Genomic DNA, 24,531 nt, shown 5'->3' on the forward strand with positions numbered 1-24,531 from the left:
GTAGTTGCAAGTGCGAAATACGGTCATAAGTCACTTTTTTTCAGTGCCGTTGTAACGGTCATTGTCTATGGAGCTTCTCAGTCATCCAGGTCATGGATGTCCCAAAGGTGCTTTTTTCAAGAGGCAACTGGGCTTTCCGGGTTTTTTTTCCCTGGAAGACGTTTCTCTTCCCATCCAAGAAGCTTCTTCAGTTCTGACTGCATGGTGAGGAAGGATTGATACTCCTGGCAGACAGCTGGTCATTTGCATCCTTTTTAGAGGGTCATTAAGGCCACTTGGAGTCCCAAAGGTGCTTTTTTCAAGAGGCAAGTGGACTTTCTGTTTTTTTTCTTTTCCTTTGAGGACGTTTCGCTTTTCATCCGAGGAGCTTCTTTGACTCTTGACTGGACGGTGGTGGGGAAGGGAAGGATTTCATTTCCTTTCAGCTTGCAGACAGCTGGTCATTTGCATCCTTTTTGGAGAGTCGTTGAAGCCACTTGGAGTCCCAAGTGCCGCTTTTTTCACGAGGCAACTGGACTTTCTGGGGTTTTTTTCTTTGAGGACGTTTCGCTTTTCATCCGAGAAGCTTCTTAGGCTCTGACAGGATGGTGGGGAAGGATTGATACTCCTTGCAGACAGCTGGTCATTTGGATCCTTTTTAGAGGGTCCTTGAGGCCACTTGGAGGTTTGTCTGTGTCCTCAGGGTCCCCTGAGTGATGCAAAGGGGTGTGGAGCCGCCTTGGAACTGCTGAAAGGATACAGACAAACCTCCAAGTGGCCTCGAGGACTCTCTCAAAGGATGCAAATGACCAGGTGTCCGCAAGGAGTATAATATATAAATCCTTCCTTTCCCCACCACTGTCCAGTCAGAGCCGAAGAAGATTCTCGGATGAGAAGCAAAACGTCCCCAAAGAAAAAAAACAAACCAGAAAGTCCAGTTGCCTCTTGGGAAAAAAAGCACCTTTGGGACTCCAAGTGGCCTCAATGACCCTCTAAAAAGAACGCAAATGACCAGCTGCCTGCAGGGCGCATAAATCCTTCCCTTTGGTTTTGTTAAGCGGTGACAGCAGGTGATGGATGGGCGCTTCCGATTTTGGGGGTGTGGGGGAAAACCTTCCCAATGTTGACACTCGGCTGGGGGACGCCCCACATTAATCACAGCCGGGTTAACGGCCGAGGCTCCCTTGCCCATTTTGTCTTGTTGAGGCGGCTGAGAAATCGCTCGAGGGGGCTCCGAGAGTCTCTGGAGCATCTAATTACCGCCGAGGTAGAGGTAGCTGTCCTGCGATATTAATCGAGTCGGTTCGGCTGCCCGTCGATACAGAGCTTCCCTCCGTCCACGGAGGGGAAGAGCGGGAGGTTACAAACTTCTTGGAGGAACCCCTTCGGGGGAGGGGGGGAGGGATTAATGGCCTCTCCTCCTCCTCCTCCTCCGTCTTTAATACGGCAAAGTCATTTCGGCAGCTGTGAGGTGGAGTTGCTTCTGATTTACAACGATGGGGAACGAGAGGGGAGCTGGTCCCGGTGACTCCTATTAAGGAGTTACATTGCGTTGCCGTACCTGCAGCATCAAAGGGACTAGTGCCGCTCGTGGCTCTCACACTTGTACCAGGCCTTGGGAAATTGGGAGCCTGACCCCTTTTTAGGAATGGTTGTGTTGTTAACTACATGTTTTCTCCCCCCCCCCCCTCTACTACTTCTGGAAGGGGAGGGGAGGTTCTAGTGCACTCTGGCCATAATAAGCCTAGGAGACGTAGGAGAAGGAGCCTGGGGCCTCCTTCAAACCTTACAGAGTAGGGTTGAGAGTAAAAAGACCCGTTAAAAAGGTGGGAATAGTAATTGAACTTGTCTGGATTAGGCTGGCGATGCAGGATTCGAATAGAGGAGAATGCTTGTAATTCAGGGTTGGATGGTGGGAGTTCTCGGCGCTCTTGAGCTGGGTTGTTTCCTTGCATGGCCCGGCTATGAAGCATCATTTGGGGGTGGGGGGGGGAGAAGGGTTTGTGGAATGGAGAAAGGGAAAGGATAACTACGAGGTCCATGGTGCTGTGTGAAGTTGGTGGCTTTCTTGTGGACGTTTCATGACCTAACTAGGGAACATCATCAGTGCTAGAAGGGAGTGGGGTTTGCGGAGAGGAGGAGTAGGTGAAGGACTGTTGGGTCCTTGGTGGTCTCTGAGCTTGGTGGTTTTCTCACAGACGTTTCATGACCCAACTAGGGAACATCATCAGTGCTAGCAGGGAGTGGGGTTTGCAGAGAGGAGGAGGAGGGAGAGGAGGAGGAGGAGAAAAGGGAGATGAAGGAAGAGGGGAGGAGGAAGAGCAAGTGGCCCTTGGTGGTCTCTGAGCTTGGTGGTTTTCTCACAGACGTTTCATGACCCAACTAGGGAACATCATCAGTGCTACGAGAGATTGGGGTTTGGGAGGAGGAAGAAGAGGACTGAAGGGTCCTTGGTGCTCTCTGAGCTGGGTGGTTTTCCTGCAGACGTTTCATGACCCAACTAGTGAACATCATCAGTGCTAGAAGGAAGTTAATCAGCACTGATGATGTTCCCTCGCTGGGTCGTGAAACATCTGCAAGGAACCCCCAAACTCAAGAGACCGCCAAGGACCACCCAGCGGAGCTTTCGACGTTCCCTTGCTGCTCTTCCCTGCCTGGCCCTTTCCTCTCTGTGGTCTGCCCTTGCTGGCAGAGAGTGCAGCCGGAGGGTTGGCGGCAAGGCTCCAAGAGGACCACCTCTTGTCCCTCGCCATTGAGCTCGGAAGTGGCACTGAAGTGGTCTCAAAGCAGGCGGTCTCCTTCTGTCGTCTGCCCGTCTGTCTCTCTTTCTCTCTTTTTCCTTTTGACGCCTGGGGATCCTTTCCCCCCTGTTTTGTATTCCAGACGACGAAGAGGAGGATTTGTGCAGCTTAGAGAGTCCCCTCGTCGTCAAGAAGAAGAAACGAGGGCCGAGGAAGCAGAAGGAGAACAAGCCGGGGAAACCCAGGAAGCGCAAAAAATTAGTAAGTCGCCCCAACCGAAGCCTTTTCCTCTCTCTCTCTCTCCCACGCGGACCCGTATCCCGTATCGTTGGTGCTTGTGTACTTTTGCGTCAAGCCAATTCGCCAACAGAAGGAGGACTTCTTTAGCGGCATCCGTTCCTGACCTTAGGTAGAGGAGAACCAGTTTTGGGGTGTGTGTGTGTGTGGGGGGAATGGAAGCTTGACGTGGCCCCGTGGCAGGATTTCTCGCCTTGGTTCTCCCCCTCACAGGGGAGTTGGACCTCCTGTAGTCCTAACGATGCCTCAATCGGTTCAGAATGGTGTCGGCCGAGATTTGAACACCTCTCTTGTGGGTAACTGCACCGGCAGCCAGTTTCCTTCCAAATATTGGTGGTCCCTGGGAAAAGAGGGTCCTTCCCAGAGGTAGGGATTCAGCCGGTTCGGATCGGTTTGGCCGAACCGGTAGCGAAAATGGCAGGTGGCCCCGTCCGTCCACCCCGGCTCTATGGCATCCCAATTAGGCACTTTTTTTTAAAGCCCAAAGCGCACGTGCGAAAGGCGCCTGGGGCCACATTTGCAAACCGGTAGGGAGGTGAATGCCACCCCCTGGCCCTTCCAATAACCCTGGTGCCAGGCCACGTAGCGCCCAGAGCCCAGTTATTTGAAGGACCGCCTTTTTCCCAGTGACATCTATGTGACTCACCAGAGCAGGGAGGCAGGAGATGTTAGGGGTCTCCTTCCTTGAGTGGGACCCAAAAGAAGGGCCTTCTCCCTGGTGCCTATAGATAAGATTCCTCTCCCCCCCCCCCACTTTGATGCTCTCTTCCAAGGCTTGGAGACCCCAGAATTAGCCCATCAAGGGGTTGGTACAATTTCTGTTTGCCAGGAGGATTTATTGGGGGAGGGGGTGTTGTACCGGGGTTTTATATTTGCCAGCCGCCTCCTGGAGTCACCAAGAGTGAGTTGGGCAGCTTATATACATGTTCTTAATAAATAATAAAAATTGCTGTGCGTGAAAAGGTTCTGCCTGGGTCAGAGGCGTAGCGGATGGATGAAAAAGCAAAAAAAAAAATTCACTTTTAATCACACAATGGCCCGAAGTAAAGAACGACGCACGTTTTTTTTATTGTTGTAAAAGATTGCCATTGTAATCTACCGTGTTTCCCCCCAAAATAAGACAGGGTCTTATTTTCTTTGGATTCCCCCCACCCGAAATAAGCCCTTGGCCTTATTTTTCGGGTGGTCTTATTACTTTTGACGTGCAGGAAGCAGCGAGCGCGGTCACCTCATGGCTGCTGGTGTGTTGCAATATTTTGGGGGAGGGCTTATTTTTGCGCATGTGCTCGAAAGCCAAATTGGGTTTATTATCCAGGGAGGTCTTATTTTCAGGGAAACATGCTGTTTCTGACTTAGGAGCCACCCAGAATCATTGGCTGAGATGGGTGGCTATAGAAATCAAACAAAATAAATGTGTAAATCAGAGGTGGGGAAAGTTGCCCCCTTTACCACCTGCGGATTTCGACTACCCAGAATTCCTCGAGCATGGCTGGCTCAGGAATTCTGGGAGTTGAAGTCCACAGGTCATAAAGGGACCATCTTTCCCCACCCCTGGTGTAAAGCGATGGAAGCTTTTCTGCATCTCCTCTTCGCGTTGACAAAAAAAATCCCCCGGGCTGTTTTATTCGTTTGCCAAGTCGTTATGTCACAATGAAATGGGAGGGGTGGGAGGGGGAGACTGTGGTCCTGGCAGGGGGGGCTTCTCCGTGCTCAGCAGGGAGGCTGGTCTCTTAATTAATGCTAACGATCTCACTCGCCTTGGGCTCTGGGTTTTTTTCTTTTCCCCTCTTGGCAGGTCAGTGAGGATGAGTTTGAGTCCGACCGAGAGGAGTATCGGGCCAAGTCAGAGAGCGGGGGCAGCGACTATGGAGGCGTGGGGAAGAAGAAGCGGCGCAAACACCGGGAGAAGAAAGAGAAGAAGACCAAGCGGCGGAAAAAGACGGAGGAAGACGGAATGCAAAAGCCAAAGGTGAGAAGGAGCCTCGGCCTCCTCCTCCTCCTCCTCCTCCTTCGTGGCTGATGGGGTGGTGATGGAGTTGCCGGATGGTGAAAGGTCCAGCTCCACAGCTGTGTTGGCTGCTGCTTGTAGTAGAAGAGTCTCCCCAGACAGCTCAGCTTCCCCTGGGAACAGACAGACAGGGTTTCATGGGGCTTAGGCGTTGGGAGGTCAGGCTAACGGCTCTAGCCACTACGCAAGGCTTCAAGGCTACTTCCCCACTTGACTCCGCCTTGCCTTGCGTTTCCCAATTTCCCAACATGTACAAGAGCAATTAGCTTCAGGCTGAAAGCGGGGTGGGGTGGGGGGTGGGAGGGTGGGAGCTGATAAGACTCCCCCTCTGCTGATCCCCTATTTTTCTCCTGTGCTGCAAAAGAAAAGAGGCTGAAGCCCTTTCTCTCCCTCCCTCTCTCTCTCTCTCTCTCTCTTTCTTTTTTTCTTTCTTTCTCTCTCTCTCTCTCTCTCTCTTTCTTTTCTTCTTTCTTTTCTTTCCTTTATTTTCTTTCTCCTTCTTTCTTTCCTAACTTTCTTGTCTTTTTCCTTCCTCCCTCCCACTTTCTTTCTTTCTCTCTCTTTCTTTCTCTTTCCTATCTTTCTCGTCTTTTTCCTCCCCCCCTTTCTCTCTCTCTCTCTCTCTCTCTCTTTCCTATCCAACTTTCTTAATTATTTGTCTTTTTCCTCCCCTCCCTCTTTCTCTCTTTCCTCTTTCTTGTCTTTTCCCTTCCTTCCTTCCCTTTTCTTTCTTTCTTTTTCTTTCTTTCTTTCTTTCTTTCTTTCTTTCTCTCTCTCTCTCTCTCTCTCTCTCTCTCTCTCTCTCTCTCTCTCTCTGTCTCTTTCTTTCCTATCTTTCTTTCCTATCTTGTCTTTTTCATTCCTTCCTCCCTCTTTCTTTTTTTCTTTCTTTCCTATCCATCTTTCTTGTCTTTTTGTCTCCATCCTTCCTACCTTTCTTCTGTCTCTCTCTGTCTCTACTTTGCTCTTGGGGGGATGTCCTGAGACTTTCTGTCCCCTTCCTTCAAAGGTGGAGCAGAAGTCCTCGGCCCAGCTGCTCATGACTTGGGGCCTGGAAGACGTTGACCATGTTTTCACCGAGGAAGACTACCACACCTTGACAAACTACAAAGCCTTCAGCCAGTTCATGAGGTGAGTTCTTATATCAGCCGGTGGGCGAGGTGGGCGGGCAAGGGAAACGCGACCCAGCAGGTTTTCAAGTTGATGGTTGAAATTTCTCGCGGTCAAGTGATTACCATTTGCAATTTTCCCAGCTGGCTTCCGACAAACAAAGTCAATGGGGGAAGTCGGATTCGCTTAATGACCGAATGATTCATTTAATAACGGCAGTGGTTTGCTTAACTGTGGCAAAAAGAGGTCAGGAAATGGGGGTAAACTCACTTAACAACTGCCTGGCCTCCATTGTGGCCGTAAGTGGAGGGCTACCTGTATCTATCATCTACCTATCATTATCTGTCTATCATCTACCTATCACCTATCATCATCTTTGCATCTCTCTCTCTCTATCTCTATCTCTGTCTATCCATCCATCCATTATCTATCTTCTATCTATCATTGTCAACCTATCATCTATCATTGTGTGTGTTCATCCATCCATCTGTCCATTATCATCTATTTAACATTATCATCTACCTATCTTTTATCATTATCTTTCTGTGTCCGTCTATCTATCTACCTATCTACCTACCTACCTACCTACCTATCTGTCTATCTATCTGTCTATCATCTCTCTCTCTCCTCTATCATCATTCTCTGTGTCTGTCTATCTATCTATCATCTCTCTATCTATCTATCTATCTATCTATCTATCTATCTATCTATCTATCATCATTCTCTCTGTCTGTCTGTTTATCATTCTCTGTCTGTCTATCTATCTATCTATCATCTATCTATCTATCTATCTATCTATCTATCTATCTATCTATCTATCTATCTATCATCTATCTATCTATCATCTATCTATCTTTCTTTCTTTCTTTCTTTCTATTATTCTACCTATATCTATCTATCTACCTACCTACCTATCTATCTATCTATCTATCTATCTATCTATCTATCTATCTATCTATCTTTCATATTGCCATTTCCTTCTGTGGAGTTTTAATTTGATGAGACCTTGAGAGGGGCAGCCAGATAAAACGAAGGATGCGTCTCTTGGCCCACACGCCCACAATGCACAATTCTCCGCAAAAAGGGTGGCTGCTCAAAGAAACCCCAGGTCCCCTTTCTCCGTCCCCCCCACTCCTCCCCCCCATCCCTTTCTAATGCGATCCTACTCGGGGTGGCCTTAAGAACCCCAACGAGCCTTTTGAGAGGAGAAGGGTTCCTTCTGCTGATCGTCGTCGTCTTCTCTCTGGGGAGACGTCTGCTGGAGGAATTGAAATTCCCGACTTGTGCCAGGGGAGCTTCTCATCCCCGTCTCGGCCTCCCTGAGCGGCAAAAGACTCTGGGAAAGGAGGGGAGGGGGGGGGGAGGCGAGACACCTGCCTGGAGAACAGGAAGGGTTTATCACTCGCTCCTAAGCCAGCTGGCCTCAGTTGGATGCAAATCCTGCAACCTCTGGCGGTTCTCCGGCGCGTCCCGAGACGTTTCCTCTGGCTGCCAGCCTGCACTTCTCGCCAGGCGAGGCTGAGCTCATGTCAGCGACAGGGAAGCAGCCCGTGGCCTTGGCAGCCCCCGTGGTCTCTCCCGGCTTCAGCCTGGTGGGCAGAGGCGCGCTCGGCTGCCAACCGACTGCTCTGTGACCGATGGGAGGGAATCTGGCACCAGCAATCGCCAGGCCACCTGGGTCTTCTTTTTTCTTAATAAAGGCAGTGATTTATCCCAGCTTGCCCAAGAGGTTGGGGGAGAACAGGCCTGCTGAAGTGGGGCGGAAGGGATTTGTGGGGAGGAAACCCTCCGCCTGACTCTAATTAGCTGTGAATTGTTGGGCACTTGCCTGGGCGGGAGGCAGATCGTCTGCCTGCAGCCGCCTTCCCTGCGGCTGGCGGCTGCCGTGGCTGGAATTGGCCGAACGCTCCCTTGATGGAGAGGGAATTCCTTCTGGGGAAAGCCCTGTGGGGCCCTTTGATGCCTCCTTCTTGGCTCTCGGAGGGCTTCGAGGACTCTCACGCCTCTCTCGCTGGGCTTTGGGGAGGGGCTGCGCTCCTAAAATACCTTAACAAGGCTCTGGGGGGAGAGCTGTGCGATATCTCCCATTTCCTGGGCTGCAGGAAGCCAGGGGCCACCGTCCCTTCAGAGAACTGGGGGCTGTGATGTCCCTCGTGGCAACCCTGGAATTGGAGAGGGCGGGGGGGGGGAATAAAACTGGTATTGAACCTTGGGGTGATTTGGGGTTTGCCTAAAGTCGTGGGGACAAACGGGGGGCTGCTAAGGCTTGTGTGGGTCTTGCCCCAATGTGATCGGGCGAGTTGGAAGGGACCTCGGAGGTCTTCTAGTCCAACCCCCTGCTCAGGCAGGAAACCCTATAGTACCGTTTCAGACAAATACCTGTCTAATCTCTTCTTAAAAACCTGACAACGGCACCGCGGGGCGGAAAAAATGGGGGGATTTATGACCGTTTCCCACCCTTACGGCCGTTGCAGGGTTCCCCGTGGCCGCACGGTCAGAATTCAGACGCCTGGCAGCGGACTCCGTCTTTATGGCGGCCGCGGTGTCCTGGGGCTCCTGCGATGATCCCCTCTTGCGAAGGCAAACGAGGAAGCCGGATTTGTTGAACGACTGTGTTCCTCGCTTAAGAACTGCATAGAACAGAGGTGGCAAAGCTCATGGAGGTTGGGGGCTTACGATGGTGGTCGTAAGTCGAGGAATACCCTGTATTGCAGGGCTACGTTCCTCTTTCTCTGCAGAGGGGACAGGAAGTGTAGCTAACAGTTGGGTTGGTTCATTGATTCTGCTGTCTTTCGCCCATGCTACATTTCATCTTGGAAGGGGCCTTTGGAGGTCATCTAGTCCAGCAGTCTACGGCCTTTGCGGCTCGGTGGCCCGGCTGGAAAGGGGGCCACAGCCTTGGAGATTGGGGACCCCTGTTCTAGTCCAACCCCCTGCTCAGGCAGGAAGCCCTCTACCCTTTCACACAAATGGCTGCCCAGTCTCTTCTTAAAAACCTCCAGGGATGGAGCAATTACACCTTCTAGTGGCAAGCTGTCCCAAGGGTTCATTGTTCTTACTGTCGGGAAATTCCTCCTCAATTCCAGGTTGCTTCTCTCCGTGATGAGTTTCCATCCATTGTTTCTTGTCCTGCCTTCAGGTGCTTTGGAGAATAGGTTGGCCCCTTCCTCTTCTTTGGGGCAGCCCCTCAAAGATTGGAAGATACCCTCGTGTTTCCCCTAGTCCTTCTCTTTGTTAGAATTGCACAGTGGGAAGGGACCTTGGAGGTCTTCTAGTCCAACCCCCTGCTCAAGCAGGAGATCTTATACACCATTTCAGACAAATGGCTGTCCAGTCTGTTCTTGAAAACCTCCAGCGATGGAGTGCCTACAACCTCTGGTGGCAAGCAGTTCCACTGGTTAATTGTTCTAACTGTCAGGAAATTCCTCCTCGGTTGTAAATTGTTTCTCTCCTTGAATGGTTTCCATCGGTTGCTTCTTCTCTATTGGAGAATAGGTGGACCCCCTCTTCTTTGGGGGAGCCCCTCAAATATTGGAAGACTGCTATCATGTCCCCCCCTACTCCTTCTTTTCTCTAGACTGGCCAAAGCCAGTTCCAGCAACCGTTCTTCGTTATGTTTTATCTTCCAGTCCCCTCATCGTCCCCCACCTTCTATTTCCTCGATCTGTTTTTAATATTCTACCTCTGGTTTTATTTTTCTTCTTCTTCTTCTTCTTCTTTTCCTTTTAACCCCCTGGATGCAGAATTATTCCCATCTGGCTACGGCAAACAACCAACGGTATAGGCTGGGCTTTTCTTTTATCTTGTGGTTATCCTTGTGTGTTTGCCTCCCCCATCCCTCCCCTCCCCTTGCCACATTCTTCACACACACACATTCTTCACACACACACACACACACACACGGCCAGACCGACTGTGTCTTTTTTTTTTTGTTCAGGCCTGCCTTTGTTTCTGCGACACGCCTATTTCTGGAAACCATTTTGAAATTAAATAAATTCAGATCCCTCCCTCTGTTGAGCTGGCTGCATTTTTTTTAATTTTCAATCTCTCTCTCTCTCTCTCTCCTCCCCCCCTTTTAAAAGCCCCGAGCTCGTATTTCTTTAATGGCATCCCTTCTTTTCTTCCTTTTAATCGCCCATCCGCAGTGCATTGTGGGAGGTATCGACCATCAATAATTAAACAAGCCTGATCCACTCGTCCAAATGAGATCATAGAGCGCCCGGCGGCCATAAGGAAGGTGGCTTCGTGGGGATAAATTTTCGAAATGGTTGGAAGCAAAGCCTCCCCCAGGCTGGAAAAATGTGCCCCCCCCCCGAATTTTTTTCTTTTTAATGTAATAGAAGAGAGAGAAAAATTATTATTGCATTCATTCTCCTATGAGATAGAGAGGCCTCACATTAAATCGTATCAAATTTCTTTTTTGTTGTTGTTGAGGCTTTACCTCGTCTTTGTCCTGGCTGTGCTTTTTGTAAGTCCTCGACTTACAGCGTCCTCGTGATCCCCTGATCAAAATTCGGACGCTCGGCCAATTGACTCCGGTTTATGATGGTCGTAGTGTCCCGAGGGCAGGTGAAATCCCCTTTTGCGACCTCCTGACCAGCAAACTCCATGAAGGAGCCAGAATCGCTTAACAACCAGGTTACTAACTGATCAACCACGGTGTTTCATTGAACGACGGTAGCCAGAAAGCTCGTAAAATGGGGCAAAATGTCACAAATGCCTCGCTTAACAACTGAGGTTTTGGGCTCCATTGTGGTCATAAGTCGAGGACTACCTGCATAGCTCCTTGCATGTCATTCAAGGTCCAAGGTTCAGAATTTTGGCCTGAAAAAAATGTATACTGGGCATTTCTGATTTAAGGAACGTGGGCATATATTTTCCCGCACATCACTTTCCCAATCTATTTTCCTGAATTTAAATGTGGCTTTATGATTTCTACAGTGCGGTTGCAAGTAATCTTCCAAACCGTGGTTTGTAAAAGCATCTCAGTTTCTGTTTAGCTCTGATCAACTGCATAACCGTAGTTTGTCATTACGCAAGCAAGTATAAAAAGTGGAAAGAGGGGGCAAATAACTAAGGCGGAACTATTCTCCAAGGCACCTGAGGGTAGAACAAGAAGCAATGGGTGGAAACTAATCAAGGAGAGAAGCAACTTAGAACTGAGGAGAAACTTCCTGACAGTTAGAACAATTCATCAGTGGAACAGAAGTTGCCTCCAGAAGTTGTGAATGCCCCAACACTGGAAGTCTTGAAGAAGATGTTGGATAGCCATTTGTCTGAAGTGGTGTAGGGTTTCCTGCCTAGTCAGGGGGTTGGACTAGAAGACCTCCAAGGTCCCTTCCAACTCTGCTATTGTATTATTGTATCAGCAAATAGCCCGAGCCTGTAAAAGAGGACATGAGGAAAGCTGAGACTCACAATGAAGAAAGGCTTGCGACAAAAGTAAAACAATAATAATAAAAAAAGCTTCTTCCAACATGTTAAAAACTAGAAAAAAAATCAAGGAAACAATTGGTCCATTGCTGGGAGAAAGTGGCAAGAAGATGACAAGCAGCAGGGAGAAAGCAGAGCTACTTAACTGGTTTTTTGCACCTGTCTTTACGCAGAGGGAAAAAACAGTCCAACCTATCAAAAACAGCACCACAAAAAAAAAAAAAAAAACAGATTAGGAACACAAGTTGTAGCAGTCTTCCAATATCTCAGGGATTGCCCCAAAGAAGAGGGAGTCAAGCAATTCTCCAAAGCACCTGAGGGTAGAACAAGAAGCAATGGGTGGAAACTAATCAAGGAGAGAAGCAACTTAGAACTGGGGAGAAACTTCCTGACAGTGAGAACAATGAATCAGTGGAACAGAAGTTGCCTCCAGAAGTTGTGAATGCTCCAACACTGGAGGTTTATAAGGAGAGAATGGATAGCCATTTGTCTGAAGTGGTGTAGGATTTCCTGCCTAAGCAGGGGGTTGAACTAGAAGACCTCCAAGGTCCCTTCCAACTCTGCTATTCTATTCTGCTCTACTCTACTCTTATTTCTATTTCTATTTCTATTTCTATCTCTATTTCCTATTCTATTCTATTCTATTCTATTCTATTCTATTCTATGCCGTGTCTGAGTAAAAACCAAAGTGATTCAAAGAAAGGAGAGACAGATCCTCGTAGATGGGACATTCATCCAGACTTTTTAAAGAAACCTGCCGTTATTAACCTGGTCGTTAAGCGAATCCGGCTTCCCCATGGACTTTGCTTGTCGGGAAGTCACCCAAAAAACCAACCCAGAGATCGCGTGATCCGGGACGCTGCAACCGTCATAAATAAGAACCAGTTGCCAAGCATCTGAATCTTGGTTACGTGATATGGGGGAATGCTGCAACGGTCATAAGTGTGAAAAACTCTCCTAAGTCACTTTTTTTCAGTGCCGTTGTGACTTCGAACGGTCACTAAATGAAGTCAAGGATTACCTGTGCAGACCAAAGCTAGGTTGATCCTGCCGTGATTTTCTGCCAGCCCAAATCCAAGGGATCCATACACCAAAGAATAATAGAGTCGGAAGGGACCTTGGAGGTCCTCTAGTCCAACCCCCTGGTCTCAGGGTTCCTTATACTCATGATGGCGAACCTACCTACCTACCTTCCTTCCTTCCTTCCTTCCTTCCTTCCTTCCTCCCTTCCTCCCTTCCTCCCTCCCTCCCCCTCCCTCCCCCCCCCCCAACTTCTGGAGGCAAGCTATTCAGCAACACAGAGTTGGAAGGGACCTCGGAGGTCTTCTAGTCCAACCCCCTGCTCAGGCAGGAAACCCTGTACTACCATTTCAGACAAATAGTTGTCTAATCTCTTCTTAAAAATCTGACAACGGCACCGGCGGGATTAAAAAAAAGGGGGATTTATGACCGTTTTTCACCCTTACGGCCGTTGCAGCGTTCCCTGTGGCCGCGCAGTCAGAATTCCGACCTCTGGCAGAGAACTTCATATTTATGATGGCCGCAGTGTCCCGGGCTCCTGTGATGACCCCGTCTTGTGACCATCCAACACTGAACAACCGTGTTACTCGCCCTTACCCAGACCCCATCCCCTTTTGAACCAATGCTCTTAGTAGGCCGAAGCCCCTCTCCCACGTGGTCGGGTCAGACACGGGCTCTTAGCCTTGACAGCCGATGAAGTCCTAAAATGCCCAGGCAGGGTGTGTGTAAGTGCGTGTGTGGGTGTCTGCAGGGAGCAAGATCCAGAGACATGCAGCCCCCTTTGGCCAGCAGAACGATTGCAAATGATGGATGTCTTCTGCTTGGAGGGGGGGGGGGAGTTCCTTGTGGCTGTGGGCTGTGGGGGTGTTGAGTTGTGGGGAGGAGATGAAGGCTGGTTGTGGGAGGCGGGGGAGAGCATCAAGAAGCTTGTGCCTCTCTGGGCTTGCTCTGCCAAGATTTGAGCCTTGTTCCTCCTGCTCGCTCGCTCACTCGAGCACCCCGTCGGCTTCGGTCGGATTAAATGGAGCGTTGGCCTGTTCCAGTTTGGCAGTTCTCCATCTTCCCTGGAGACTGATAAGAGCCCCTTTAATCCTCCGCTTTGGTGCGTGCTGTGTGTGTGTGTGTGATTCCTGGGGGAGGAGGAAACGGAAGCAATCGCTGTGATGTTGCAGCTCGCTGGAGGGGCAGACTCGCTCTCATCTCCAAACACGTCACATCAGACGCTCGGGAAGAGCTCCTTTCTCACGTTCCCCGTTTAGAACCTGATAAAAATGTTTCTCTTAGCCCTCTCTGTGGGATCCTGCAGGAAGCACAACTCCACAATGCAGCTCCTTTCAGCAGGCCCAAGAAGGCTCCACAGCCAGAGGTGGGCTGCTGCCGGTTCGGATGAACCAGTAGTTCCGGCCAGTAGTTGCGCCCACCTGCCTGGCGCTATCCCATCGTATATACCGTATTTTTTGGAGTATAAGACCCACTCCCCCCAAAAAAAGAGTGTGAAAATTTGGGTGCATCTTATACACCAAATGTAGCCCCACCGGCCCACACCCTTTGGCCACTGCCTCCTAGCAATTTGCCTCCTTGCAGCAAGCAGCAAATAACCTCTTTCGGTTTCAACTGCAGCACAGCCTGATTAGCACAAGCAGCTGATCGGCCTTCCGACCATCAGCTGATTCAGTCTGCAGGGATTGCTATTGCCTATTGCCGCTTCTGTACCCCCTTTTCCACCCATTCCGATCCCCGCCGCCCGGAATGGGTGCAGAATGGGGTGCACGGAGCCCGAAAGCGGAGGCAGCAACAGGCGATGGCAATCCCTGCAGCCTGAAACAGCTGATGTTTCGGGGGCCGATCCAACCGACAATCAGCTGCTTGTGCTAATCACGCTGTGCGAAGCTGAAATGGGCTGTTTGCTGCAAGGAGGCAGAGGCAGATTTTTTTTCTTGTTGCTAATCAGGCTGTGCTGAAATTGACATTGAAGCAGAAACAGGCTGTTTGCTGCAAGGAGGCAAATTGCTGGGAGGCAGAGGCAGCTTTTTTTTCTTGTTTTCTTCCCCAAAAGATGCCTAGGTGCGTCCTATACTTCGGAGAGTCTTATACTCCGAAAAATAAGGTAATCGTGTTTTTGCTGCCGCGCACATGTGTGGAAGGCACACACTCACATTTTCGGTTCTGGACGAACCGGTTGTTACATTGTGTGACACCCACCTCTGCTCCACCCACATTGCACCACTCAGGGGACTCCAAGGTCACAGACAAACCTCCAACTGGCCTCAGGATCTCTCTAAAAGAATTGCAAATGACCAACTGCCTGCAAGGAGTATAAATCCTTCCCTTCCTCCACCATTCAGTCAGAGCCGAAGAAGCTTCTTGGATGAGGAGCGAAATGTCTTCAAAGAAAAAACGAGTCCAGTTGCCGCTTGAAAAAAAGCGCCTGGGGGATATTCTGTTGTGGGTCTTTTAATCTTGGTGTTGTGGCCTCTCTAACTGCCTGCAGAGCAGATTCGGACAGTGAGGAGGTTGGGGAGGAAGATGGGCCAGTCCTGGAGTCTGGGGAAGTCTCTGATGAGGGCTCTGTATCGAAGGCCAGGACCGTATGCCAGTTATCAGCTGCCTTCGGAGTCAGACATCAGTGAGGCAGAAGAACAGCTGGAGCCTGTTCCCAGTGTGCTCATGCGCAGAGTTGCCAGGAGAAGGGAACAGCTAAAGAACAGGGATCGACTCGGGAGTAAAGCCACAGGTGGACGGCGAATGGTCCCTCCCAGAAGAAATAAAAGAGGAGCGACAGGGGAGTGGAGTTTGCAGGAGGCCATTAGTTCCATTCATTAGGGTGAAGAACTGTTGCTGACTTCTTGCCAAGGAATTGCTGCTACAGCGTGGAGTTTAGAAGATATCGGCCTGGCAGCTCTCCAAGCCTGATCAAGGTCCGTAGTGGTGAAATCTCATGAAAGATTGTTGGCCGGGACTTTTCTGGAGAGGAATTCCCTTTAATCTAAATAAAAGGGGTTTCATCGGGACGAGGAGTCGGTTTCGTGCTCTTGGGAAGCCCAGGGCAAAACACTTGGTCATGAATGCGAGGGAACATTGGCCTGGCCATCCAGGTGTCCTTTAGGTCAGAATTCAAGGCAGCGCGTCGGCTTCCTTTCCCACGCGGAATTAACACGACTCTTTTTTTTCCCCCTCTCCTCCCTCCAGGCCTCTCATTGCCAAAAAGAACCCCAAGATCCCCATGTCCAAAATGATGACCATCATGGGAGCCAAGTGGCGGGAGTTCAGTGCCAACAACCCCTTCAAAGGATCGACGGCCGCTGTGGCCGCTGCGGCTGCTGCGGCTGCGGCCGCCGTAGCAGAACAAGTCTCGGCTGCCGTCTCGGCCGTGATCCCTTCACCTGAGCCCCCACACCTGCTGCAGCCCCCGCCTCAGCCTCTTCCCATCCGCAAAGCCAAAACCAAAGAGGGCAAAGGTGAGTAGCGGGCCTTTCTCTGGAGGATGAGGATGGTGCAAAGAACAGAGGGGAGGGGGGAACACGGGGAGGGGCGGTTTCTGGCTGGATCGGAGTCAGCCGTTCGGTGCGCTGAGGCCGGTATCACCAATAGGAAATTGTAATGCTAAGAAAGAAAAGCTGGGAAGAGAATATTTGTGGGTTGAAATGAAGGGTCCTGGGTGCTCTTTGAACTGGGTGGGTTTCTTGCAGACGTTTCATGACCCAACCAGGGGATGGAATCAGTGGGAGGAGGAGGGGTTGTGGAGAGGAGAAAGATGGGGTGGAGGAGGACTATGGGGTCCTTCATGCTCTCTCAACTTGGTGGTTTTCTTGCAGACGTTTCATGGACCAGCTAGGGAACATCATCAGTGCTAGAAGGGAGGAGGGTTTGTGGAGTGGAGGAGGGTTTGGAGGAGGAGAGGAAGCACTTTGAGGTCTTTGCTGGTCTCTGAGCTTGGTGGTTTTCTTGCAGACGTCTCATGAACCAGCTAGGGAACATCATCAGTGCTAGAGGGTTTGTGGAGAGGAGGAGGAGAACTGTGAGGTCCTTGGTGCTCTCTGAACTTGGTGGGTTTCTTGCAGACGTCGCATGGACTAACTAGGGAATGTCATCAGTGCTAGAAGTGGAATTGGAGAGAGGAGGAGGAGGAGGAAAGAGAGGAAGAGGAAAAGGAGAAATACTGTGGGGTCCTTGGTGCTCTCTGAGCTGGGTGGGTTTCTTGCAGACGTTTCATGGACCAGCTAGGGAACATCATCAGTGCTAGAAGGGAGTGGAGATTGCAGAGGAGAGGACTGAGAGGTCCTTGGTGCTTTCTGAGCTTGATGGTTTTCTTGCAGACTTTTCATGACCCAACCAGGGAACACTCTCAGTATTGGAAGAGTGGGGGGATTGCAGACAGGAAGAGGGGGGGGCGGAGGGAGGAAGGAGGTGACAACTTTGGAGGCCATCATCAGTGCTAGGAGGGAGGGGTGTGTTTGGAGAGGAGGAGGAGGAGGTTTGGTGCTCTATGCGCTTGATGGTTTTCTGTGTGGACCGGGCTGACCTCAGAATCTGTCCCTTCGACATTTCATGACCCGTCTAGATCATATCATCAGTGCTACAAACAACAACAACAACAACCCCAGAATACAGAACTCTTCCAACAGCTCAGACACCCAGATAAGCAGGGATGAAACCCAGACAAACAATGAAGCTGAAAGCAATACCTCAATAAAAGAACAACCGAGGAGGCTACGACACTCCCCCCAACGGATGATGTTACCTAGTTGGGTCACGAAACCTCAGCAAGAAAACCACCAAGCTCAGAGAGCACCAAGGACCCCCCAAATAGGGGAGTGTGCCTATATTTCAGGGTTGAGTCGGCTCTAGGCTGAAGCTCCTGAGTCATCCTAGACTTAAAAGCAGAAGACCTGAGGTTTTACCTGCCTCTCAGACTTGAGAAGTCAAGCATGGGATGTTACTATATAAAGTGGCCACTTGCATCCTGGGACAAATGTTGACTTTTAAGTTGTTCACGCTTCCTCCGGGCAAGCTCCAACCTTCCCGGAGAACAGAAAAGAGCCATCTTTGAATGGACTCTACCCCTCCCCTCCCGCCGCCCTCCATCACGCCACCCTCCCCCCTCCGGTTTGATTCTTTGCAAGTGATGTTCTGACCGAGGCTTCCCAAGAGCCTGGCGCAAACTCCTTGTCCTGACAAAAACCCCTTTTTATTCATTGACTCTGAATTCTGCTCCTTCCCATCCAGCAAAGTCTTTCCAGGGAGGATTTACAGTCACAGACCTTCTCTGGCTTGGAGAGCTGCCAGGGTGATATCTGTCAAACTTGGCCAGGAGTCTCAGAGAGTCCCGAACCAATGAAGCGAACTCCTGCAAGCTCCACTCCCCTGGCGCTCCCTCTTTTATTCCCTCTGGGAGGGGCCGTTCCCCGTCCACCTGTGGCCTTCCTCCCAAGTCCATCCCTGTCCTTTAGCTGCTCCCTTCATCTGGCAACTCTGCGCATGTGCACACTGGGAACAGGCTCCAGCTGTTCTTCTGCCTCACGGATGTCTGACTCTGAAGGCAGCTGATAACTGTCAGACGGCCCTGGCCCCCTCTCTGCCTCCGACCCAGAGCCCTCATCAGAGCCTTCCCCAGACTCCAGTTTATAGTTATAGTTATAGTTTATAGTTTATTTAATTTATAGACCGCCCCCTCTCCCCGTAGGGACTCGGGGGGACTCCAGGACTGGCCCAGGTTCCTCCCCAACCCTCCTCACTCTCTGATTCTGCTGCCAGCTCCCCTGACCAGTAAGCGGTCCACAACAAGTGAGCCGAGCAGAGAGGAGGGCAGCCAAGATGCTTGTGTTTTTTCTGCAAGCATCTGGTTGGGATGCGATTATGCCCGGGCATCTCTTACCAAGGGTTCGCCATCTGCTCTGCTGCTTCGGAGCGTCCCCCAGAACAACCCCGCACGGCTCTTTCCGACCAGGGGCCAAATGTTGACTGTTCACCTGAGAGGTCCTTTCTCCCCCCCACCCACCCCTCTCCCTCTCCAAGGACCAGGCCACAAGAAAAGGAGCAAAAGCCCTCGCATCCCCGAGATGAAGAGGAAGGTGAAGGGGAAGAAGATGATGCCCCTGAAGATCAAGCTGGGCGTGATCGGCGGGAAGCGCAAAAAGAGCAGCTCAGTAAGGCACACTTCAATTGCCGTTATGCGTGTGAATGTGGGCCCTGAGCCGAGCTTGGCATTTCTGCACAAAATTAGCCAGGAGGAAGAGCTTTTAGCTTTTTTTTTTTTAAGAAAGCGACCGCCAGTCCACCTCAAAGCGAGCTAATTCCCGTGACTGGTGGCTGTTCTGCAATTTTAGCTCTTTAATTTAAATTTTGCACGCCAGGCGGGTTACCACCAGCCACAGGGTGTGACTCTAAGCCAGGGGTGACTCCAACCTTGGCAGCTTTTAAGACCAGGGCACTTCAACTCCTTACAGCTGGGGAATTTTGGCAGTTGGGAGTCCACGGATCTTAAAAGTTGAAGACGGTTGAGTTCTGTGAGTTGAAGACTTTTGAGTCCAATTCTGGGAGTTGAAGACTTTTGAGTCCAATTCTGGGAGTTGAAGACTTTTGAGTCCAATTCTGGGAGTTGAAGACTTTTGAGTCCAATTCTGGGAGTTGAAGACTTTTGAGTCCAATTCTGGGAGTTGAAGACTTTTGAGTCCAATTCTGGGAGTTGATGACTTTTGAGTCCAATTCTGGGAGTTGAAGACTTTTGAGTTCAATTCTGGGAGTTGAAGACTTTTGAGTTCAATTCTGGGAGTTGAAGACTTTTGAGTTCAATTCTGGGAGTTGAAGACTTTTGAGTCTAATTCTGGGAGTTGATGACTTTTGAGTCCAATTCTGGGAGTTGAAGACTTTTGAGTTCAATTCTGGGAGTTGAAGACTTTTGAGTCCAATTCTGGGAGTTGAAGACTTTTGAGTCCAATTCTGGGAGTTGAAGACTTTTGAGTTCAATTCTGGGAGTTGAAGACTTTTGAGTCCAATTCTGGGAGTTGAAGACTTTTGAGTTCAATTCTGGGAGTTGAAGACTTTTGAGTCCAATTCTGGGAGTTGAAGACTTTTGAGTCCAATTCTGGGAGTTGAAGACTTTTGAGTCCAGTTCTGGGAGTTGAAGACTTTTGAGTCCAATTCTGGGAGTTGAAGACTTTTGAGTCCAATTCTGGGAGTTGAAGACTTTTGAGTCCAATTCTGGGAGTTGAAGACTTTTGAGTCCAATTCTGGGAGTTGAAGACTTTTGAGTCCAATTCTGGGAGTTGAAGACTTTTGAGTCCAATTCTGGGAGTTGAAGACTTTTGAGTCCAATTCTGGGAGTTGAAGACTTTTGAGTTCAATTCTGGGAGTTGAAGACTTTTGAGTCCAATTCTGGGAGTTGAAGACTTTTGAGTTCAATTCTGGGAGTTGAAGACTTTTGAGTCCAATTCTGGGAGTTGAAGACTTTTGAGTCCAATTCTGGGAGTTGAAGACTTTTGAGTCCAATTCTGGGAGTTGAAGACTTTTCAGTTCAATTCTGGGAGTTGAAGACTTTTGAGTCCAATTCTGGGAGTTGAAGACTTTTGAGTCCAATTCTGGGAGTTGAAGACTTTTGAGTCCAATTCGGGGAGTTGAAGATTTTGAATTCAATTCTCGAAGTTGAACATTTTGATTTTAATTCGGGGAGTTGAAGATTTTCAATTGTGGGAGTTGAAGACTTTTGAGTTCAATTCTGGGAATTGAAGTCCACAAGTCTTAAAGTTGCCACGGTTGGACCCCCTTGCTCTAAGCCCAGTGCCCCTTCCCAACAGCATCATTAGCTTGAGATTCCTTTTAGGAACTGGTGCAGCACATTCAGGTGGCATGTTTGCGACTGCTTGCTTGTTTATAGCACCATCTCCATCTCCTCCTTCCTTCCCGCCCTTCAGCCTTTGCCGTGTGACCTAGATCTGCATGCCGTCCCCCCAAATCCAACTGCTAGTAGCTGAACCGGGTCAATTCCATAGTTGGTCGAACCTCCTGTAGCTGGACCCGGGGGGTCGGGTGGAAAACCTCCTCCTTGCTTCTTTCTGCTGGCTTTTTGGACATAGCTCCGAAGTTGGGGTAACCCCGCGGCCCTTTCCTTTCCCTTCCCATCGTTCCTCTTCATCTCTGCCTGTTTTGTGGCCTTTTTCCTAATGGAGGGCCGCTCCGGTTATGTACAGCATTTGTTTCAGAGTGACGAGGTGGCCGAACCGGAGGAAGAATCCGACCTGGATAACTCCAGCGTCCACAGTTCTTCCGTGCGTTCGGACAGTTCAGGAAGGGTCAAGAAGGTCAGGCGAGGCCGACCTGGGCGAAAGAAGAAAAAAGGTGAGGTTAAAAAAGGTGACGGGGAAGGCCTTCTCGATAGCTAAGGAGAGGCTACCTTATTAACTTCTAATTAAGTTTGTAGAGATTCTCCATCATCCAGGTTACGGTTGTCCCAAAGATGCTCGTTATCTGGACTTCTCTTGTTTTTTTCTTGGATGAGATGCAAAGCATCTTCCAAAGGGGGAAAAAACCCAACCATTGCAGGAAATGGGACCATGCACCAGGCCCCTTCTACCATATGTGGTGGTTGTGCCAAAAAGCAAAAGCGTATCAGCAGAATATCCAAAAGTGGTTGATAGAGATAACTGAAGAGGAAATAAAATTCACACCGGAACTATTTCTCTTGGGAATTATAAACAAGAAATACAACAATACATATTATCACGGCGGCAAGAATGATCGTTGCCCAAAATTGGAAAAACAAGGAAACCCCCCAAGAAGGGGAAATATAATTAGGAAAATTCTGACTTGTGCTGAAATGGATAAATTGACGTGGGAATTGAAGAATAAAGGTGAATCAGAATATTATAAGATCTGGGATAGATTTTATCGATAAAAGAGAAAGCCCGAAATAGGCTTAGGACTAAGATTCATAGAATGGAGGCTAGAATTACATATGAAATGATAAATGTGAGAATGCACAAGATAAACACTATCCAGCAGGGCTGTGAATAAGATACTCTATAATTTGTAAGTACGGTATGGATCAAACGTTAAAAAACAGGGTGGCTACGATGTATAACTTGATATCTTAGCATGTATGGCATAGATTTCGGCAGGACGGTTTACACGGTGTCCAGCCTTTTAATTTGTGTGTTTAATAAAAAAAACTTTTTATAAAAAGAAAAGGAAAAAAACAACAACAACCAGAAAGTCCAGTTGCCTCCTGGAAAAAAACAACAACATCTCTGGGACAACCGTGACTTGGATGGCGGAGAGTCTCTACAGACTTTATAATAATAAGTTTGAATTTATTAGCCGCTCCCTTTCCAAGTAGGACTCGGGGCGGCGTACAATGGGGCATATAAAACACAGAAAATATATAAAAACACATAGGCGTACATACAGAACATACATACAGATACACAAACACGGACTCGAACTCGGAGGAGGTAGACAATTTACATCATATAGACAGTTAAAAAACCCGCATTAAGATACCCCAATTATAAAAACCCCATATAGAATTAAAATTTAACGTTTAAAATACAATTTAAAACCAGTTAGGAGGAATAAGAATAATTACGATTGAGCCAGGCCAGATAATTGAAAGAGGTGGGTCTTCAGCTGTACACGGAAGGAGCGGAGATCGGAAGTAATCCTGATGTCACGGGGGAGGTCATTCCACAGGGCTGGGCCCACCACAGAGAAGGCTCTGCTCCTGGGTGTCGCCCCCCGGCACTGTTTGGCGGACGGCACCCGGAGAAGTCCCTCTCTGTGTGAGCGAATTGGTCGTAGGGATGTGTGAGGCAGGATGCGATCCTGCATATAACTAGGCCCTGTGCCATGGAGCGCTTTAAAGATCATAATCAAAACCTTGAAACGCACTCGGTAGACCACAGGAAGCCAGTGCAGCTCGCGCAGGAGAGGTGTTACAGGGGAGTATCTAGTCCTCCCCATAATCACCCGCGCGGCCGCGTTCTGGACCAACTGTAGTCTCCGAGTGCATCTCAAGGGAAGCCCCATGTAGAGAGCATTGCAGTAATCCAGGCGAGACGTCACTAGCGCATGGGTGACTGTGCGTAGGGCATCCCGGTCCAATAAGGGGCGCAATTGGCGCATCAGGCGAACCTGATGGAACGCCCCCCTTGCCACGGCTGTTACATGGTTATCCATGGACAGCCGGGCATCCAGGAGGACGCCCAAATTGCGCACCTGTTCCATGGGGGCTAGTTGGACGCCCCCGATGGCCAGAGATGGAAGCACCTGGTTGAACCGGGAGGCCGGAAGCCACAGCCACTCCGTCTTGGAAGGGTTGAGTTTTAGTCGGTTGCCATCCATCCAGACCCGTACGGCCTCCAGACACCGGGACATCATTTCGACGGCCTCATTGGGGTGGTTCGGAGTGGAAATGTATAGCTGAGTATCATCAGCATACAGATGATATCCCACTCCAAAACCACGGATGATCTCGCCCAGCGGTTTCATATATGTGTTGAACAGGAGAGGCGAGAGCACCGATCCCTGTGGCACTCCACATGTGAGTGGCCTCCGGGTCGAACTCTGCTCCCCTGTCAACACACGTTGCGTCCGACCAGAGAGGTAGGAGCCAAACCACCGTAAAACGGTGCCTCTGACTCCCAGCCCCTCTAGCCGGTGCAACAGGATACCATGGTCGATGGTATCGAACGCCGCCGAGAGATCTAATAGGACCAGGATAGAGGAACAACCCCTATCTCTGGCCCTCCAGAGATCATCAACCAATGCGACCAAGGCCGTCTCCGTGCTGTGACCGGGTCGGAAGCCGGACTGGCGCGGGTCTAGATAATCATTTTCCTCCAGGTGACGTGGGAACTGCTGTGCTACCACACTCTCTACAACCTTCGCCAAAAAAGGAAGGTTGGAGACTGGACGATAATTGGCTAGGTCCGTTGGGTCCAGGGAAGGCTTCTTGAGCAGGGGCCTCACCACCGCCTCTTTCAAGGCGGCCGGTAGAGACCCCTCACCCAGCGAGGCGTTCACCAGGCCCAGGAGCCAGTCACGCGTGACCTCCCAGGATGCCAGTACAAGCCAGGAGGGACACGGGTCCAATAAACATGTGGTGGGTCGCAGACGTCCACGCAACCTGTCCAAATCCTCGATGGCAACCGAGTCAAACTCCTCCCAAAGCGGTCCCTCAAGACTCGCAACGGGCGTCTCTACTTTTTAGGGATACAATTGGGGATGAAGACCCTTGGGATGGTAGTGGGAGTAGGAATGGATTTCCAGAGGAAAGAGAAATTGCAGACTGTAGGAACCATTAAGCACCATTCAGGTGACCCTGAGGACACAGATAAGACTCCGAGTGCTTCAAGGACCCTCTACGACAAGGGTGCCCAACCCGAGGGCCGCATCAGGGTTGTGTGTGACCTTGGGGGAGAGGGGGGGAGGTGTGGCCCGATCTCCGTTTTCACTGGTAGAGGCACTGCAGGCTGGTCCTTTGCTGTTTCCAGCCCGGCCCACGGGCCTTGAGTTTGACACCCCTGGTCTAGAGCAGGCAGCAGGTGTCTCGGGACACCAGGGAGACCCTCACCCTTTTTCTTTTCTCTCTCTCTTCCCCCTCCCCGGGTTGGCAGTTGCCGGTGAAGAAGAGGCAGATGGCTACGAGACCGACCACCAAGACTATTGCGAGGTGTGTCAGCAGGGCGGGGAGATCATCCTGTGCGACTCCTGTCCCAGAGCTTATCACCTGGTGTGCCTGGATCCGGAGCTAGACAAGGCCCCCCAGGGCAAATGGAGCTGCCCTCACTGCGTAAGACACTCACCTTTCTTCCTTGCCTCTCTGCTGCACACTGGCAACCTCCCAGTAGGCACAACACCCCCCCCCCCCCAGTTGGACGTGGGCATCTTGTGGCCCGCCAGAGGCAGCAGATTCGGACATTGAGGAGGTTGGGGAGGAGCATGGGCCAG

The 24,531-nt window shown here is 50.1% G+C and overlaps 1 protein-coding gene across 1 annotated transcript in view; it reads left to right on the top strand.

Annotated features, from left to right (window-relative positions):
* The window catches only part of LOC309381418 (chromodomain-helicase-DNA-binding protein 3-like), a 107,616-nt gene that overhangs the window by 17,478 nt on the left and 65,607 nt on the right, over positions 1 to 24,531 (top strand). The window contains 7 exon segments of the mRNA XM_081932382.1: positions 2,863 to 2,981; positions 4,813 to 4,986; positions 6,035 to 6,156; positions 15,778 to 16,046; positions 18,604 to 18,734; positions 20,775 to 20,922; positions 24,198 to 24,373. Coding sequence (XP_081788508.1) covers positions 2,863 to 2,981; positions 4,813 to 4,986; positions 6,035 to 6,156; positions 15,778 to 16,046; positions 18,604 to 18,734; positions 20,775 to 20,922; positions 24,198 to 24,373 — 1,139 coding nt within the window.

The sequence above is a fragment of the Natrix helvetica genome (genome assembly GCF_964273705.1).
Source record: "Natrix helvetica genome assembly, chromosome: Z".
NCBI lineage: Eukaryota > Metazoa > Chordata > Lepidosauria > Squamata > Natricidae > Natrix > Natrix helvetica.